Source organism: Mobula hypostoma, chromosome 14 (assembly GCF_963921235.1).
Source record: "Mobula hypostoma chromosome 14, sMobHyp1.1, whole genome shotgun sequence".
Classification (NCBI taxonomy): domain Eukaryota; kingdom Metazoa; phylum Chordata; class Chondrichthyes; order Myliobatiformes; family Myliobatidae; genus Mobula; species Mobula hypostoma.
Genome location: NC_086110.1, coordinates 78,471,570 through 78,489,481, shown reverse-complemented (window position 1 = coordinate 78,489,481; position 17,912 = coordinate 78,471,570). Strand labels below are relative to the sequence as shown.

Genomic DNA, 17,912 nt, shown 5'->3' with positions numbered 1-17,912 from the left:
TTGAGGAGAGGGGTTTGGGTTGAGGAGGGGGGGTTGGGTTGAGGGGAGGGGATTGGGTTGAGGAGAGGGGGTTGGGTTGAGGAGAGGGGTTGGGTTGAGGGATGGGGGTTGGGTTGAGGGATGGGGGTTGGGTTGAGGGATGGGGGTTGAGGAGGGGGGTTGGGTTGAGAGGGGATTGGGTTGAGGAGGGGGTTTGGGTTGAGGGATGGGGGTTGGGTTGAGGAGAGGGGATTGGGTTGAGGGATGGGGGTTAGGTTTGGGTTGAGGAGAGGGGGTTGGATTGAGGGGAGGGGATTGGGTTGAGGAGAGGGGATTGGTTTGAGGAGGGGGGTTGGGTTGGGGGGAGGGGGTTGGGTTGAGGAGAGGGGTTTGGGTTGAGTGGGATTTGGGTTGAGGAGGGGGGGTTGGGTTGAGGGATGGGGGTTGGGTTAAGTGGGATTTGGGTTGAGGGATGGGGGTTGAGGAGGGGGGTTGGGTTGAGGGGAGGGGGTTGGGTTGAGGAGAGGGGATTGGGTTGAGGAGGGAGGTTGGGTTGAGGGAGGGAGGTTGGGTTGAGGGATGGGGGTTGGGTTGAGGAGAGGGGTTTGGGTTGAGGAGGAGGGGTTGGATTGAGGGGAGGGGGTTGGGTTGAGGAGAGGGGGTTGGGTTGAGGGATGGGGGTTGGATTAAGTGGGATTTGGGTTGAGGGATGGGGGTTGGGTTGAGGGATAGGGGTTGAGGAGGGGGGTTGGGTTGAGGGGAGGGGGTTGGGTTGAGGAGAGGGGATTGGGTTGAGGAGGGGGCTTGGGTTGAGGGATGGGGGTTGGGTTAAGTGGGATTTGGGTTGAGGGATGGGGGTTGGGTTGAGGGATGGGGGTTGAGGAGGGGGGTTGGGTTGAGGGGAGGGGGTTGGGTTGAGGAGAGGGGATTGGGTTGAGGAGAGGGGATTGGGTTGAGGAGGGGGCTTGGGTTGAGGGATGGGGGTTGGGTTAAGTGGGATTTGGGTTGAGGGATGGGGGTTGAGGAGGGGATTGGGTTGAGGAGAGGGGATTGGGTTGAGGAGGGGGTTTGGGTTGAGGAGGGGGGTTGGGTTGAGGGATGGGGTTGGGTTGAGGAGAGGGGATTGGGTTGAGGGATGGGGGTTAGGTTGAGGAGGGGGGATTGGGTTGAGGAGGGGGGATTGGGTTGAGGAGAGGGGGTTGGGTTGAGGGGAGGGGGTTGGGTTGAGGAGGGGGTTTGGGTTGAGGAGGGGGGTTGGGTTGAGGGATGGGGGTTGGGTTGAGGGATGGGGGTTGAGGGGAGGGGGTTGGGTTGAGGAGGGGGTTTGGGTTGAGGAGGGGGTTTGGGTTGAGGAGGGGGGTTGGGTTGAGGAGAGGGGGTTGGGTTGAGGGATGGGGGTTATGTTGAGGAGAGGGGATTGGGTTGAGGGATGGGGGTTAGGTTGAGGAGTGGGGATTGGGTTGAGGGGAGGGGATTGGGTTGAGGAGAGGGGATTGGTTTGAGGAGGGGGGGTTGGGTTGGGGGAGGGGGTTGGGTTGAGGAGAGGGGTTTGGGTTGAGGAGGGGGGTTGGGTTGAGGAGAGGGGGTTGGGTTGAGGGATGGGGGTTGGGTTGAGGGATGGGGGTTGAGGAGGGGGGTTGGGTTGAGGGGAGGGGGTTGGGTTGAGGAGAGGGGGTTTGGGTTGAGGAGGGGGATTGGGTTGAGGGATGGGGGTTAGGTTGAGGAGGGGGGATTGGGTTGAGGAGAGGGGGTTGGGTTGAGGGGAGGGGGTTGGGTTGAGGAGGGGGGTTGGTTTCAGTGGGATTTGGGTTGGGGGAGGGGGTTGGGTTGAGGGGAGGGGGGGTTGGGTTTGAGGGGAGTGGGGTTTGGGTTGAGGGGAGGGGGTTGGGTTGAGGAGAGGGGGTTGGGTTGAGGAGAGGGGATTTGGGTTGAGTGGGATTTGTTTGAGGATAGGGGGTTGGGATGAGGAGGGGGGGTTGGGATGAGGAGGGGGGGTTGGGTTGAGGAGGGGGATTGGGTTGAGGAGGGGGTTTGGGTTGAGGAGAGGGGGTTGGGATGTGGAGAGTGGATTGGGTTGAGGAGAGGAGGTTGGGATGAGGAGAGGGGGTTGGGATGAAGGGGGGGTTGGGATGAAGGGGGGTTTGGGTTGAGGGGAAGGGGTTGGGTTGAGGGGAGGGGATTGGGTTGAGGGAGGGGGGTTGGTTTGAGTGGGGTTTGGGTTGAGGGGAGGGAGTTGGGTTGAGGAGGGAGGTTGGGTTGAGGAGGGAGGTTGGGTTGAGTGGGATTTGGGTTGAGGAGGGGGGTTGGTTTGGGATTTGGGTTGAGGAGAGGGGGTTGGGATGAGGAGAGGGGGTTGGGATGAGGGGGGGTTTGGGTTGAGGGGAAGGGGTTGGGTTGAGGAGAGGGAGGGGTTGAGGGGAGGGGGTTGGGTTGAGGAGGGAGTTGGGTTGAGGAGGGGGGGTTGGGTTGAGGGGAGGGGGTTGGTTGAGGAGAGGGGGTTGGATTGAGGGGAGGGGATTGGTTTGAGGAGAGGGGATTGGGTTGGGGGGAGGGGTTGGGTTGGGGAGAGGGGGTTGGATTGAGGAGAGGGGTTTGGGTTGAGGAGAGTGAGTTGGGTTGAGGGATGGGGGTGGGTTGAGTGGGATTTGTGTTGAGGAGAGGGGGTTGGCTTGAGGAGAGGGGTTTGGGTTGAGGAGGGGGTGTTGGGTTGAGGAGAGGGGGTTGGGTTGAGGAGAGGGGGTTGGGTTGAGGGATGGGGGTTGGGTTGAGTGGGGTTTGGGTTGAGGAGAGGGGGTTGGGTTGAGGGATGGGGGTTGAGGAGGGAGGTTGGGTTGAGGGATGGCGGTTGAGGAGGGGTGTTGGGTTGAGGAGGGGGGTTGGGTTGAGGAGGGGGGTTGGGTTGAGGAGAGGGGTTTGGGTTGAGGAGGGGGGTTGGTTTCAGTGGGATTTGGGTTGAGGGGAGGGGGTTGGGTTGAGGAAAGGGGATTGGGTTGAGGAGAGGGGATTGGGTTGAGGGATGGGGGTTGGGTTGAGGAGGGGGGTTGGTTTGAGTGGGGTTTGGGTTGAGGAAAGGGGAGTGGGTTGAGGAGGGGGGGTTGGGTTGAGGGATGGGGGTTGAGGAGGGGGGTTGGGTTGAGGGGAGGGGGTTGGGTTGAGGGGAGGGGGGGTTGGGTTGAGGGATGGGGGTTGGGTTGAGGAGAGGGGATTGGGTTGAGGGATGGGGGTTGGGTTGAGGAGGGGGGTTGGTTTGTGTGGGGTTTGGGTTGAGGAAAGGGGATTGGGTTGAGGAGAGGGGGTTGGGTTGGGGAGAGGGGGTTGGATTGAGGAGGGGGGGTTGGGTTGAGGGATGGGGGTTGGGTTGAGGAGGGGGGATTGGGTTGAGGAAAGGTGATTGGGTTGAGGAAAGGGGATTGGGTTGAGGAGGGGGGGGTCGGGTTGAGGGATGGGGGTTGGGTTGAGGAGAGGGGTTTGGGTTGAGGAAAGGGGATTGGGTTGAGGAGAGGGGGTTGGGTCGGGGGGGAGGGGGTTGGGTTGGGGAGAGGGGATTGGATTGAGAGGGGATTGGGTTGAGGAGAGGGGTTTGGGTTGAGGAGAGGGGTTTGGGTTGAGGAGAGTGAGTTGGGTTGAGGGATGGGGGTGGGTTGAGTGGGATTTGGGTTGAGGAGAGGGGGTTGGCTTGAGGAGAGGGGTTTGGGTTGAGGAGGGGGGGTTGGGTTGAGGAGGGGGGGTTGGGTTGAGGAGAGGGGGTTGGGTTGAGGGATGGGGTTTGGGTTGAGTGGGATTTGGGTTGAGGAGAGGGATTTGGGTTGAGGAGAGGGGGTTGGGTTGAGGGATGGGGGTTGAGGAGGGGGGTTGGGTTGAGGGATGGGGGTTGAGGAGGGGTGTTGGGTTGAGGAGGGGGGTTGGGTTGAGGGATGGGGGTTGGGTTGAGGAAAGGGGATTGGGTTGAGGAGAGGGGATTGGGTTGTGGGATGGGTTGAGGAGGGGGGTTGGTTTGAGTGGGGTTTGGGTTGAGGAAAGGGGATTGGGTTGAGGAGAGGGGTTTGGGTTGAGGAGAGGGGATTGGGTTGGGGGGGTTGGGTTGAGGAGAGGGGGTTGGGTTGAGGAGAGGGGGTTGGGTTGAGGGATGGGGGTTGGGTTGAGTGGGATTTGGGTTGAGGAGAGGGGGTTGGGTTGAGGGATGGGGGTTGAGGAGGGGGGTTGGGTTGAGGGATGGGGGTTGAGGAGGGGGGTTGGTTTCAGTGGGATTTGGGTTGAGGGGAGGGAGGGTTGGGTTGAGGGATGGGGGTTGGGTTGAGGAAAGGGGATTGGGTTGAGGAGAGGGGATTGGGTTGAGGGATGGGGGTTGGGTTGAGGAGGGGGGTTGGTTTGAGTGGGGTTTGGGTTGAGGAAAGGGGATTGGGTTGAGGGATGGGGGTTGAGGAGGGGTGTTGGGTTGAGGAGGGGGGTTGGGTTGAGGAGAGGGGTTTGGGTTGAGGAGGGGGGTTGGTTTCAGTGGGATTTGGGTTGAGGGGAGGGGGTTGGGTTGAGGGGAGGGGGATTGGGTTGAGGGATGGGGGTTGGGTTGAGGAGGGGGGATTGGGTTGAGGAGAGGGGGTTGGGTTGAGGACAGGGGATTGGGTTGAGGGGGGTTGGTTTGAGTGGGGTTTGGGTTGAGGAGGGGGTTTGGGTTGAGGGGAGGGGGGTTTGGGTTGAGGGGAGGGGGTTGGGTTGAGGAGAAGGGGTTGGGTTGAGGGATGGGGGTTGGGTTGAGGAGGGGGGGTTGGGTTGAGGGATGGGGGTTGGGTTGAGGAGGGGGGTTGGGTTGAGGAGAGGGGTTTGGTTTGAGGAGGGGGGGTTGGGTTGAGGGGAGGCGGTTGGATTGAGGAGAGGGGATTTGGTTGAGGAGAGGGGGTTGGGTTGAGTGGGATTTGGGTTGAGGAGAGGTGGTTGGGTTGAGGGATGGGTGTTGGGTTTAGTGGGATTTGGGTTGAGGGGGGTTGGGTTGAGGAGAGGGGTTTGGGTTGAGGGGGGTTGGGTTGAGGGGAGGGGGGTTGGGTTGAGGGGAGGCGGTTGGATTGAGGGGAGGGGGTTGGGTTGAGGGATGGGGGTTGGATTGAGGAGAGGGGATTGGGTTGAGGAGAGGGGTTTGGGTTGAGGAAAGGGGATTGGGTTGAGGAGAGGGGATTGGGTTGAGGAGAGGGGTTTGGGTTGAGGAGAGGGGATTGGATTGAGGAGAGGGGATTGAATTGAGGAGAGGGGATTGGGTTGAGGGGAAGGGGTTGGGTTGAGGAGAGGGGATTGGGTTGAGGAGAGGGGATTGGATTGAGGAGAGGGGATTGGATTGAGGAGAGGGGATTGGGTTGAGGCGAGGGGGTTGGATTGAGGAGAGGGGATTGGGTTGAGGAGAGGGGTTTGGGTTGAGGAAAGGGGATTGGGTTGAGGAGAGGGGATTGGGTTGAGGAGAGGGGTTTGGGTTGAGGAGAGGGGATTGGATTGAGGAGAGGGGATTGGATTGAGGAGAGGGGATTGGGTTGAGGGGAAGGGGTTGGGTTGAGGAGAGGGGATTGGGTTGAGGAGAGGGGATTGGATTGAGGAGAGGGGATTGGATTGAGGAGAGGGGATTGGGTTGAGGCGAGGGGGTTGGATTGAGGAGAGGGGATTGGGTTGAGGAGAGGGGTTTGGGTTGAGGAAAGGGGATTGGGTTGAGGAGAGGGGATAAGTGGGGTTGGTGTCTGTTCCCCTGCAGTTGAGGAGGAGCTGATTGTGTTGTTGTTCCTGCCCAAGGATGAGCTGGAGGATGCGTACGGCACTTTGTTCATGGTGGCGGCTCAGAACCTGCTGTGGGAGTTCCTTGAGAGGCTTGAGAAAGTCCTGCCGCCTCCCCGGCTTGATCAGGTATCTCCCCCCCCACCCTCAGCCTGCATTCACCGTGTGCACACCCTGAAGCTGGGAGGTCTATTGTCCTTATGGTCAGGGACAGGAGAAAGTCTGGTGTGGATCTCACCCACTGATTGGGGTAGGGATGGTGTGTATCTGGTGCTCACACACTGATTGGGGTAGGGATGGTGTGTATCTGGTGTGGATCTCACACACTGATTGGGGTAGGGATGGTGTGTATCTGGTGTGGATCTCACACACTGATTGGGGTAGGGATGGTGTGTATCTGGTGCTCACACACTGATTGGGGTAGGGATGGTGTGTATCTGGTGATCACACACTGATTGGGGTAGGGATGGTGTGTATCTGGTGTGGATCTCACACACTGATTGGGGTAGGGATGGTGTGTATCTGGTGTGGATCACACACACTGATTGGGGTAGGGATGGTGTGTATCTGGTGTGGATCTCACCCACTGATTGGGGTAGGGATGGTGTGTATCTGGTGTGGATCACACACTGATTGGGGTAGGGATGGTGTGTATCTGGTGATCACACACTGATTGGGGTAGGGATGGTGTGTATCTGGTGATCACACACTGGTAGGGATGGTGTGTATCTGGTACACACACACACATTGGGGTAGGGATGGTGTGTATCTGGTGTGGATCTCACACACTGATTTTGGTAGGGATGGTGTGCATCTGGTGTGGATCACACACACTGGGGTATGGATGGTGTGTATCTGGTGATCACACACTGATTGGGGTAGGGATGGTGTGTATCTGTTGATCACACACTGATTGGGGTAGGGATGGTGTGTATCTGGTGATCACACACTGATTGGGGTAGGGATGGTGTGTATCTGGTGTGGATCTCACACACTGATTGGGGTAGGGATGGTGTGTATCTGGTGTGGATCTCACACACTGATTGGGGTAGGGATGGTGTGTATCTGGTGCTCACACACTGATTGGGGTAGGGATGGTGTGTATCTGGTGATCACACACTGATTGGGGTAGGGATGGTGTGTATCTGGTGTGGATCTCATACACTGATTGGGGTAGGGATGGTGTGTATCTGGTGTGTATCTCACACACTGATTGGGGTAGGGATGGTGTGTATCTGGTGCTCACACACTGATTGGGGTAGGGATGGTGTGTATCTGGTGATCACACACTGATTGGGGTAGGGATGGTGTGTATCTGGTGTGGATCTCATACACTGATTGGGGTAGGGATGGTGTGTATCTGGTGTGTATCTCACACACTGATTGGGGTAGGGATGGTGTGTATCTGGTGATCACACACTGATTGGGGTAGGGATGGTGTGTATCTGGTGTGGATCTCATACACTGATTGGGGTAGGGATGGTGTGTATCTGGTGTGGATCACACACACTGATTGGGGTAGGGATGGTGTGTATCTGGTGCTCACACACTGATTGGGGTAGGGATGGTGTGTATCTGGTGCTCACACACTGATTGGGGTAGGGATGGTGTGTATCTGGTGATCACACACTGATTGGGGTAGGGATGGTGTGTATCTGGTGATCACACACTGATTGGGGTAGGGATGGTGTGTATCTGGTGTGGATCTCACACACTGATTGGGGTAAGGATGGTGTGTATCTCACACACTGGGGTAGGGATGGTGTGTATCTGGTGTGTATCTCACACACTGATTGGGGTAGGGATGGTGTGTATCTGGTGTGTATCTCACACACTGATTGGGGTAGGGATGGTGTGTATCTGGTGTGTATCTCACACACTGGGTAGGGATGGTGTGTATCTGGTGTGTATCTCACACACTGATTGGGGTAGGGATGGTGTGTATCTGGTGATCACACACTGATTGGGGTAGGGATGGTGTGTATCTGGTGTGGATCTCATACACTGATTGGGGTAGGGATGGTGTGTATCTGGTGTGGATCACACACACTGATTGGGGTAGGGATGGTGTGTATCTGGTGCTCACACACTGATTGGGGTAGGGATGGTGTGTATCTGGTGATCACACACTGATTGGGGTAGGGATGGTGTGTATCTGGTGATCACACACTGATTGGGGTAGGGATGGTGTGTATCTGGTGTGGATCTCACACACTGATTGGGGTAGGGATGGTGTGTATCTCACACACTGGGGTAGGGATGGTGTGTATCTGGTGCTCACACACTGGGGTAGGGATGGTGTGTATCTGGTGTGTATCTCACACACTGATTGGGGTAGGGATGGTGTGTATCTGGTGTGTATCTCACACACTGATTGGGGTAGGGATGGTGTGTATCTGGTGTGTATCTCACACACTGGGTAGGGATGGTGTGTATCTGGTGTGTATCTCACACACTGGGGTAGGGATGGTGTGTATCTGGTGATCACACACTGATTGGGGTAGGGATGCTGTGTATCTGGTGTGTATCTCACACACTGATTGGGGTAGGGATGGTGTGTATCTGGTGATCACACACTGATTGGGGTAGGGATGGTGTGTATCTGGTGTGTATCTCACACACTGATTGGGGTAGGGATGGTGTGTATCTGGTGCTCACACACTGATTGGGGTAGGGATGGTGTGTATCCGGTGTGTATCTCACACACTGATTGGGGTAGGGATGGTGTGTATCTGGTGATCACACACTGATTGGGGTAGGGATGGTGTGTATCTCACACACTGATTGGGGTAGGGATGGTGTGTATCTGGTGCTCACACACTGGGGTAGGGATGGTGTGTATCTGGTGTGTATCTCACACACTGATTGGGGTAGGGATGGTGTGTATCTGGTGTGTATCTCACACACTGATTGGGGTAGGGATGGTGTGTATCTGGTGCTCACACACTGATTGGGGTAGGGATGGTGTGTATCTCACACACTGATTGGGGTAGGGATGGTGTGTATCTGGTGATCACACACTGATTGGGGTAGGGATGGTGTGTATCTGGTGATCACACACTGATTGGGGTAGGGATGGTGTGTATCTGGTGTGTATCTCACACACTGATTGGGGTAGGGATGGTGTGTATCTGGTGCTCACACACTGGGGTAGGGATGGTGTGTATCACACACACTGATTGGGGTAGGGATGGTGTGTATCTGGTGCTCACACACTGGGTAAGGGATGGTGTGTATCTGGTGTGTATCTCACACACTGATTGGGGTAGGGATGGTGTGTATCTGGTGTGTATCTCACACACTGATTGGGGTAGGGATGGTGTGTATCTGGTGATCACACACTGGGGTAGGGATGGTGTGTATCTGGTACACACACAATTGGGGTAGGGATGGTGTGTATCTGGTACACACACAATTGGGGTAGGGATGGTGTGTATCTGGTGATCACACACTGATTGAGGTAGGGATGTTGTGTATCTGGTGTGGATCTCACACACTGATTGGGGTAGGGATGGTGTGTATCTCACACACTGGGGTAGGGATGGTGTGTATCTGGTGTGTATCTCACACACTGATTGGGGTAGGGATGGTGTGTATCTGGTGTGGATCTCACACACTGTTTGGGGTAGGGATGGTGTGTATCTCACACACTGATTGGGGTAGGGATGGTGTGTATCTCACACACTGATTGGGGTAGGGATGGTGTGTATCTGGTGTGGATCTCACACACTGATTGGGGTAGGGATGGTGTGGATCTCACACACTGATTGGGGTAGGGATGGTGTGTATCTGGTGTGGATCTCACACACTGATTGGGGTAGGGATGTGGAGTTAGATTGCACTGGAACAGACCTGGATCCAGTCACACAGACCTAGCCCCACCTAGACCCCGCCGTCGCCCCCTGAACCCTGCTGCCTGGAACTTCACAAAGTGACATGGGCTCAAAGCTCCGGCTTCAGTTTCCCTTGACTCGGAGAGTCAGAGCTGTTCACAATCCCACCCAACTGTATCATTGACTCCCCCCTTCTCCCCCACCCTCTGTGCTGTTGTTTGTTAGATCACAGGCTAAACCTTCCCTGGGCTGTAGTTCAACCTCTCCCCTCTTCTCCTCATTGCCTTCACGGCAGTTACATAACCCCTTACAGAGCCGACAATCAGGGTTCGTTTTCACGGCTGTACATTCTCCCCATGATTGTCTCGGTTTCCTCCCTCATTCCAAAGATGTGTGGGTTAGGGTAAGTGAGTCGTGGGCTTGCCTCAGTACGATGGTGGCAGAAGCATGGTGACGCCCGCCGGCTGCTGCCAGCACATCCTCAGTCTGTCGGTCGTCGATGGAAGTGACACATTTCACTCTGTTTTGGGGTACACATGAGAATTAAAGCTAATCTTTATTTCTAGCTCCTTGCCTCGTGTGTGGACCGAGGCAGCCTCTCCCCGCAGGAGGAGTCCCTCGTTTCTCTGCTTACGGATCCAGACATTCTCCTGCAGCAGCCATGGATCTGCGAGAAGAGCGGTGAGTGGAACAGAGGGATTGTCCAAGCTGATCATGACTGGCAGCCCAGGGGCTGATGTTGAGGGAAAGTACATCTCCTCACTGGGGCTGGCAACCTGAGGCACCACAGATGGCTGTGTGTGTGTGTGACCCCTGTCCATCAGCTCTGCCCCTCTCCCCCCTCCCCCCTCCCGAGTCCTGTGGGTTGGTGCTGAAAACATGAGAAGCCGCAGACATCGCTGTTGAGTGATTGTCCTTACTGAGACCGACCTCGGGAATGAAGCAACAACACAGGAGTTTCCATTTGCCCAGAGAGCCAGGCTATGCAGAGTATGCTGAAGGGGTTATGATGGGGGAGAGCTACTGGGGGGCATAAATAATCAAGCATGGAAGTAGGCTCCAGCTCAACTCATCTGTGTTGACCAAGATGCCCCACACAGGCTGTCTGAATTGTGTTCATTTTACCCACGCAGTCCTGGGAAGGGATTAACCCAGTGCTCATGCCCAAGTCTGACTCTGACTGGGGAGATGAGTGCAGAGGATGCTTCTCTTGGAGTGGAAGGGGCAGGCAACATTAGGGAGTGGCACCCTGGGTCTCCAGACCTTCCTCCCTCCTTGTGTCCAGCAATCTGCAGTGTGCTTGTGGGTTTGGGGGGGTGGGAGATGCAGGGCGGTGATGGTTGGGGTTGATTGGGGCAGCAAGACCTGTTAGTTGAGAGTGGAGTGGAATATCTGCCCCCCTGTAGGGGTGAGGACCTCTGCCACACCTGTGTACTGAGGTGTCTGCGTCCTTTCACAGATGGCGGTCAGGGCAGTGGTGACTTGGCGTCAGGATCCTCTGGGAGCAGCACCAGGGGAGAGTGTGGGCTGAGATGTGGACACCATCCTGGCACAGAGCTGGTGACGGCAAACACTCAGGAGGGCGAAAGCTGCGTGTCATCAAGGGAGCAGGCTTTGGAGGAGGAACAGACAGTGTCTGAGGCCATTTTGGGACTGGCATCCACGAAACCCCCTCCTACAGGGCACCTATTCAGCAGGGGACCGACGGAGAGAGATGGTGGGGGAGAGAATTGTGGCAGAAGGCTGCAACCCATGGTCTTTTCTGCCTTACACTTTGACCAGTTGTCTGACGAGGAAGTGGGAGGGTTCCTCTCATTGACCCAGTCCCCTCCTGATCCCCTGCAGTCTCAGCAAGGAAGGAGCCCAGCCGCAGCCTGCCCTCTGCCCCAGGACGACAGCGCTGAAGCAGGAGTCAGGAAATCACAGGTCATGGAAGGGACCCACCAGTGTGCACGATCACCAAACCAGGGGCTGGAAATCAAGTTGCTGGCCACAGCTCCCCTCTCACCGGAGGTCCAGGGCAGGCTGCTGCAGTATTCCCAGTTCCAGCCCAGGGTCCTCCTCTTCAGACTGAGCTCTGGGCAGAAGGGACAGCCCACAGCAGCCGGGAGCCAAGGGCGACAGCGAGAGTGTCCCGTGGTTAGTGAGGACCACCACCAGCTGGGCAAGGTAGCCCCCACCCCTCCCTGGCGCTGGAACCTGCGAAAGAGGCCACGGCAGTGCCAGGCAGACTGTGCCAGCTGGACTGGGAGTAAACGGGTGGCGATGGCTCCGGGCAGCCCGGACGGGGGACTGTTCTCATCCAGTGAAGAGTCTTCGCTGTCTGACACCAGTGACGACGAGTATTTCCCCTTCTGCAGCCAGCTAACTCCCTCTGGCCGCTGGGTTACCCACCCTGCCAGGAACGAGATGGGGCAGTTTATAGGGTACAAGTCCAAAGGAATTATCTGACTGCCATACATGCTGGCAATGTGCTGAGCTGCGAACGCACACCCTGTTAGCAGGAACGGAGGGTTCCTAGTGTTCGATTGCAGAAACATCTCGGTGAACTGAGCTCGTAGAGTTGTGAAGGAGGCCACTTTCAGCTCATCTGGCCAAGATGGATATTGCCTTCCTTACTTCCCCACTTCCTGTTCCTTTCAGCTACTCAGTGCTCATCCAGGAATTGCTGGAGGTTCTGTCCGCTGTCCAATTTGCAGCTTCACCCCTAGGTTATGGAGACTCCTGCTGTTTACTTTATCCAGGACATTCATGAGGTACCTCATAGAAACATAGAAAATAGGTGCAGGAGTAGGCCATTCGGCCCTTCGAGCCTGCACCGCCATTTATTATGATCATGGCTGATCATCCAACTCAGAACCCAGCCTTCCCTCCATACCCCCAACTCCATACTCGGTCTCCCCTTGGCTAGGCACAGGTGTGTACCTTTGGAGATGACGTGGTGGGATGTGAAGAAACTCTCTCCAAAAGGATTGCAGCAGCCAGACTCTCCCAATAGAAGATCGAAGCTCAATACTGGCATGGCTAATGCAAATACACAAGGTCACATGAAATCTCTGCCAGCTTCCTATTCCACCCTCTACTTCCTACACAGCTCCCAGGCTACCCAACACAACTTCAAGGAATTTGTCTGCAGTGAGGAAATTGGGGATTCTGTTGAAGACCCCTGGGTCCATATCTTGTATGTGTTCTTGTTTTTCATCTTGAACAACTATCTTTCTAGTAATGGTGACCCTGACATCTTTATTCCATTGTGATACTAATACATGTGACCTGTGTTTCTCCCTCTCAAATTGCAGTATGAATTCAACTGTATTATGACCACTGTTTTCTCAGGGTTTCTTTACATTAAGCTCCCTAATAATATCTGGGTTATTACACAACACAATACCCAATCTAAGATGGCCTTTCCCTGTGTAGGCTCAAGCTACAAGCTGCTCTAAAAAAACATCCTGTATGCAGGCAACAAATTCCCTCTCCGGCAATCCAACACCAACCTAATTTTCCCAATCCCATTGCATATTGAAGTCCCCCATTACAATTGTGTCATTACATGCCTTTTCCAGCTCCCTTTGCAATCTCGATCTCACCCCCACATCTTGGCTACTGTCTGGAGGCTTGTATGATTCCTATAATGATTTTTTTTACCCTAGCAGTGTGAGTGTCAAGGAGCAGGAGTGAGTGCCAGTGCTATTACAAAGGAGGAAGTGCATGGCAAACTCAAAGGTCCTAAGGTAGATAAGTCACCTGGACCAGATGGACTTCATCCCAGAGTCCTGAGAGAGGTTGCTGAAGAGATAACGGATGCATTGGTCATGATCTTTAAAAAAAAAATCGCTTGGCATAGTCCTGGAGAACTGGAAGATTGCAAATGTCACTCTACTCTTTAAGAAGGGAGGAAGGCAAAAGAAAGGAAATTATAGGCCAGTTAGCTTAACCTCAGTGGGTTGGGAAAGTGTTGGAGTCTATTATTAGGGATGAGGTTTCAAGGTACTTGGAGATTGAGGATAAGTCAAAGTCAGTATGGTTTCTCTGAAGGGAAACCTGGTCTGACAAATCTGTTAGTAATAAGCAGCGTGGACGAAGGAGAGGCAGTGGATATCACTCACTCAAAGCTGTTTGATTAACAAGGTGAAACCCTATGGCATTACAGGAAATAGGCTGCCAGGATTGAAATCTGAATCTGAATCCTTAGAGAATGTGACAAAGCAGTGGATGTGGTGTGTATCGATTTCAGTAAGGCATTTAATAAGGTTCCCTATTATACGCTCATTCAGAAAGTCAGGAAGTTTGAGAGCCAGGTAAACCTGGCTGCATGGCCCTACAAAAATGCAGGTTCTCTCTCAAATGTTGTACACGACACAAACATTCCTCAATAGTTCAATGAGAAACATTTATTTACAGCGTCAGGTCAACACATCCACACAGGCACAGTAGTCATTTCAACAGGTTATCCCTACAACACTCAGGTGATGGCACTTATACAAGTAACAGACTGGTGGCTGAGCGCCACGTGATTCAGCAGGTCAATCATGGGCCAGTTTTTCATCTTAGTTGGAAAGCAAGTTCCCATTTGCCATTCAAAACTCATTCACTGGAACTGAACGATTAGTCTGTAGCAAGTCAAGGAACATTCAGTTTAGGCTGGCATATCAACATTGATCACAGACATGACAACCAATAAATTATCTCTCCCGCCCCCCCCCCCACCACACACACACACTCATCATCAATCCAGGAGGTCTCAGAATATACTCTGGAGGGAGGGCGAGTAGTCAGAGATCTTGGTGCCATTGACGTGGCCAGAAAAAATGGATAAGGCCCTTTAGAGTGAACATGATTTTATTTCTCATCTTAAGATTCAGTGAGAAATAGGCATATCCACCCCCTCAAGTCAAGCTACCAGCAATCCATTAATTTAACCAGAGCCTAATTACAAGACAAATTTCCAACAACCAATTAACCTTCATTGTGGGAGGAAACTGGAGCACGCAGAGGAAACCCATACAGGTCACCAGGAAGACATACATTCTCCGCACAGAGGCTGCCAGAATTGAAATCCGAAATCGGACACCCTGAGCTGTGATAGTGTCATGCTGACCTCTATACCATCCTGGCACTCTGTGTTGGGCAGAAGGTTCAAAACCAGGGCCTCAAGAGCTGTGATCTCTGATAGCTTCACTCAGAAGGTGGTGGGAGTATGGAACAAGCTGCCAGGAGAAATGGTGACTGTGGGTTCAATGTCAAAATTTGAGAAATTTGGATAGGTGCATAGATGGGAGGGAAATGGAGAGCTACAGTCCAGGTACAGGTCAAATGGCCAAGGCAAATTAATAGTTCAGCATAGACTACTAGATGGTTCAAAGGGCCTCTGTGCTGTAGTGTTTTATGACTATAAAACAGAATTAGCTCCAAGTTTGAGGAATGTTAAGCACCAAAGGATAAATCTGTGTAACAAATACCAGCCAATTCACTGAAAAGACAACTTCCTGCTAACTCCCAGTTAAGTAACTCGACCACCTCTTCTTCACCATACATTTGAGGAAGGAAGATCCCACAATTACCCTCATCCAATACCACTAAAGTCATACCAGTTCCTGTAGAAACTGTCCAGAGTTCACATTTTAATGCAAACACATTCTGTACCAGACTGTTTAAGGAATGCGATAGTCTGAGCCCATCTTGTGTTGATGGAGAAAACTTCCATCAGATCTAGCTGTAGCAAGGAACACAATGGGCTTTTCCATAAAATCACAGGTTAAAACATTGTGAAAACACAGGAATCAGGGCCAGGATAGACAGAAAACCAGGTTATTGCTTAAAAGGGCTCAAAACATTGACTGGAGCAGTTCTAGTTTGTTTTTAAAAAAAAGTCATTCCAACACAAAGGGGCATAGGAATTTCACATGGCAGGTGCTAACACTGAAATCTCCCAAAACCACAGAGCAGGGCTCCATAGGCAAGGCATTGTGAAACACATTACTGAGGCTGTGGGGCTCAGTACTAGAGGCTGTTACAGAAGGGAATTTAACCTCTGCTCTCAATAAAACATGTGGGAGACCTGTGATGTGTTCCAGTGCTGGCTCCTGCCACATTTTAGCCCATTCATCCACACACAGTGAGGACTGCAGAGTGTTCCAAACTGCAGTTAGCCTGGTTCCTGTGGAACACACAGACCAATGTCTTCTCCATCTTTACAGCCCTTTCGACTTGGAAAGGGTTACTGGTGGCTCTGTATCTCAATGCTGCATGTCAGGGATATTACTGGAGCTAGCAATTGTGTCACTCTGCCAGCAGAGGGCAAGAAGTTCAGAGATGTTGGCACAGCAACCATGGCGACAGCAGCTCTGAAGGACGGCAGCTTAAGGTGCAGTTCCCCAAAGTTCTATGTATGACGATGAATTCATCTCCCTTACTCCAGTGCCTTATGTTCGATGTGGTCACACAGCAACTTGTACTGCTCTGTAAATCCAAAGGAACACATAGGTCAGTGAGAGATTCTACCCATCACACACTCCCGGTGTCAAATACAGAGTGAGACTCACTCCACACCGTCCCATCACACACTCCCGGTGTCAAATACAGAGTGAGACTCACTCCACACCGTCCCATCACACACTCCCGGTGTCAAATACAGAGTGAGACTCACTCCACACCGTCCCATCACACACTCCCGGTGTCAAATACAGAGTGAACATCCATCTAGAGTCAAAAGATGGCACCGTGTTACAATCTCCATTCCAACTGTACAGTATACTGTTAATTTCTGCAATTTTCTTTACATTTCTTGTTCAAGTAGCTGATGGCCACATCAGATACAATAGACTGACTCTTCTGAACAGCGGGAAGGAGGCATTTACCTACAACAGGATCTCCTGCTTGTGCTACCAATGGTAGGTTCACCTTCTCCACACCACTACTTCAGAAGCAGTGTTGGAGGCGAAGGCCAGCATCCTGGTGAGGTTGAGACGGTCGCCGCTCCCTGGCATACCCCTGACTAACGTTCAGTCCCCGGACAACAAGCTGTGCGAACTGAGAGCCAGAATCTCCTACCAGTGGGAAACAAAGGAATGTCCAGCCACTACCATCTGGGAGACGGTACCACGGCATAAAAGCCAGGAGCAACAGGCTCCGGAACAGCTTCTTCCACCAGGCCATAAGACCGATTAATTCATGTTGACACAACTGTATTTCTGTTATATTGACTACCCTGTAGTACTACATACTATTTATTATAAATTACTATAAATTGCACATTTAGACAGAGATGTAACAAAATTTTTTACAAAAGTAATAAAGCCAATTCAAGAACAGCACTGAAACAGGTCCTTTGGCCCATCTAGTCCATGCCTACTCCCATCGATGTGCACCAGGACCATAGCCCTCCATCTGTCTACCTAGCCAAACTTCTCTACAACACTGAAATTGAGCTCACATGCACCACATGCTGACAGCTCATTCCCAACTCTCATGATCCTCCAAGTGAAGTTTTCCCTCCTGTTCTCCTTAAACTTTTCACCTTTCACCCTTAGTCCATGACCTCTAGTTGTAGTCAGTGGAAAAAGCCTGTTTGTATTTACCCTATCTATACCCCTCATAATTTTGTCTACCTCTATCAAATCCCTCAACCTATATTCTAAGGAATGCAGTCCTAACCTATTCAATCCTGCCTTATAGCTCAGGTCCTCCAGCCCCAGCAACATTGTTGTAAATTTTCTCTGTACTCTTTCAATCTTGTTTACGTCTTTCCTGTAGATAGATGAGCAAAACTGCTCACAATACTCCAAATTAGGTCTCACCAACGTCTTATATAACTTCAACATAACATTCCATATCCTGCACTCAACGCGTTGATTTATGAAGGCCAATGTGCCAAAAGCTTTCTTTACAACCCCATCTACCTGTGACGCCACTTTCAATGAATAATGGACCTGTATTTCCAGATTCCTTCGTTCTACCACAGTGCCTAACTCTGTAAGACCTATCCTGGTTGATTTCTTCACCCAGAGAGTGGTGGATATATGGAATGCTCTGCCCCAGAAGGCTGTGGAGGCCAAGTCTCTGGATGCTTTCAAGGAAGAGATGGATAGAGCTCTTAAAGATAGCGGAATCAAAGGTTATGGGGATAAGGCAGGAACTGGATACTGATTGTGGATGATCAGCCATGATCACAGTGAATGGCGGTGCTGGCTCAAGGGGCCGAATGGCCTACTCCTGCACCTATTGTCTATTAATCCCACCATAGTGCAAAACTTTGCACTTGCTGCATTAAATTCCACCTGCCATTTCTCATCCCATTTTTTCTAGCTGATGCAGATCCCTCTGCAAGCCATGATAGCCTTCCTCACTGTC

At 52.9% G+C, this 17,912-nt stretch overlaps 2 protein-coding genes across 3 annotated transcripts in view; one reads left to right on the top strand and one right to left on the bottom strand.

Annotated features, from left to right (window-relative positions):
- Positions 1-15,974, top strand: part of LOC134356365 (uncharacterized) — a 40,840-nt gene extending 24,866 nt beyond the window's left edge. For both annotated transcript variants that reach the window (XM_063067275.1, XM_063067276.1), the window contains exons 5-7: positions 5,746-5,856; positions 10,127-10,241; positions 11,020-15,974. In XM_063067275.1, coding sequence (XP_062923345.1) covers positions 5,746-5,856; positions 10,127-10,241; positions 11,020-12,011 — 1,218 coding nt within the window. In that variant the 3' untranslated portion in view covers positions 12,012-15,974. The remainder of the gene's footprint in view (positions 1-5,745; positions 5,857-10,126; positions 10,242-11,019) is intronic.
- kiaa0513 (KIAA0513 ortholog) overlaps positions 1-17,912 on the bottom strand; it is a 231,748-nt gene that overhangs the window by 57,398 nt on the left and 156,438 nt on the right. The window lies entirely within an intron of this gene.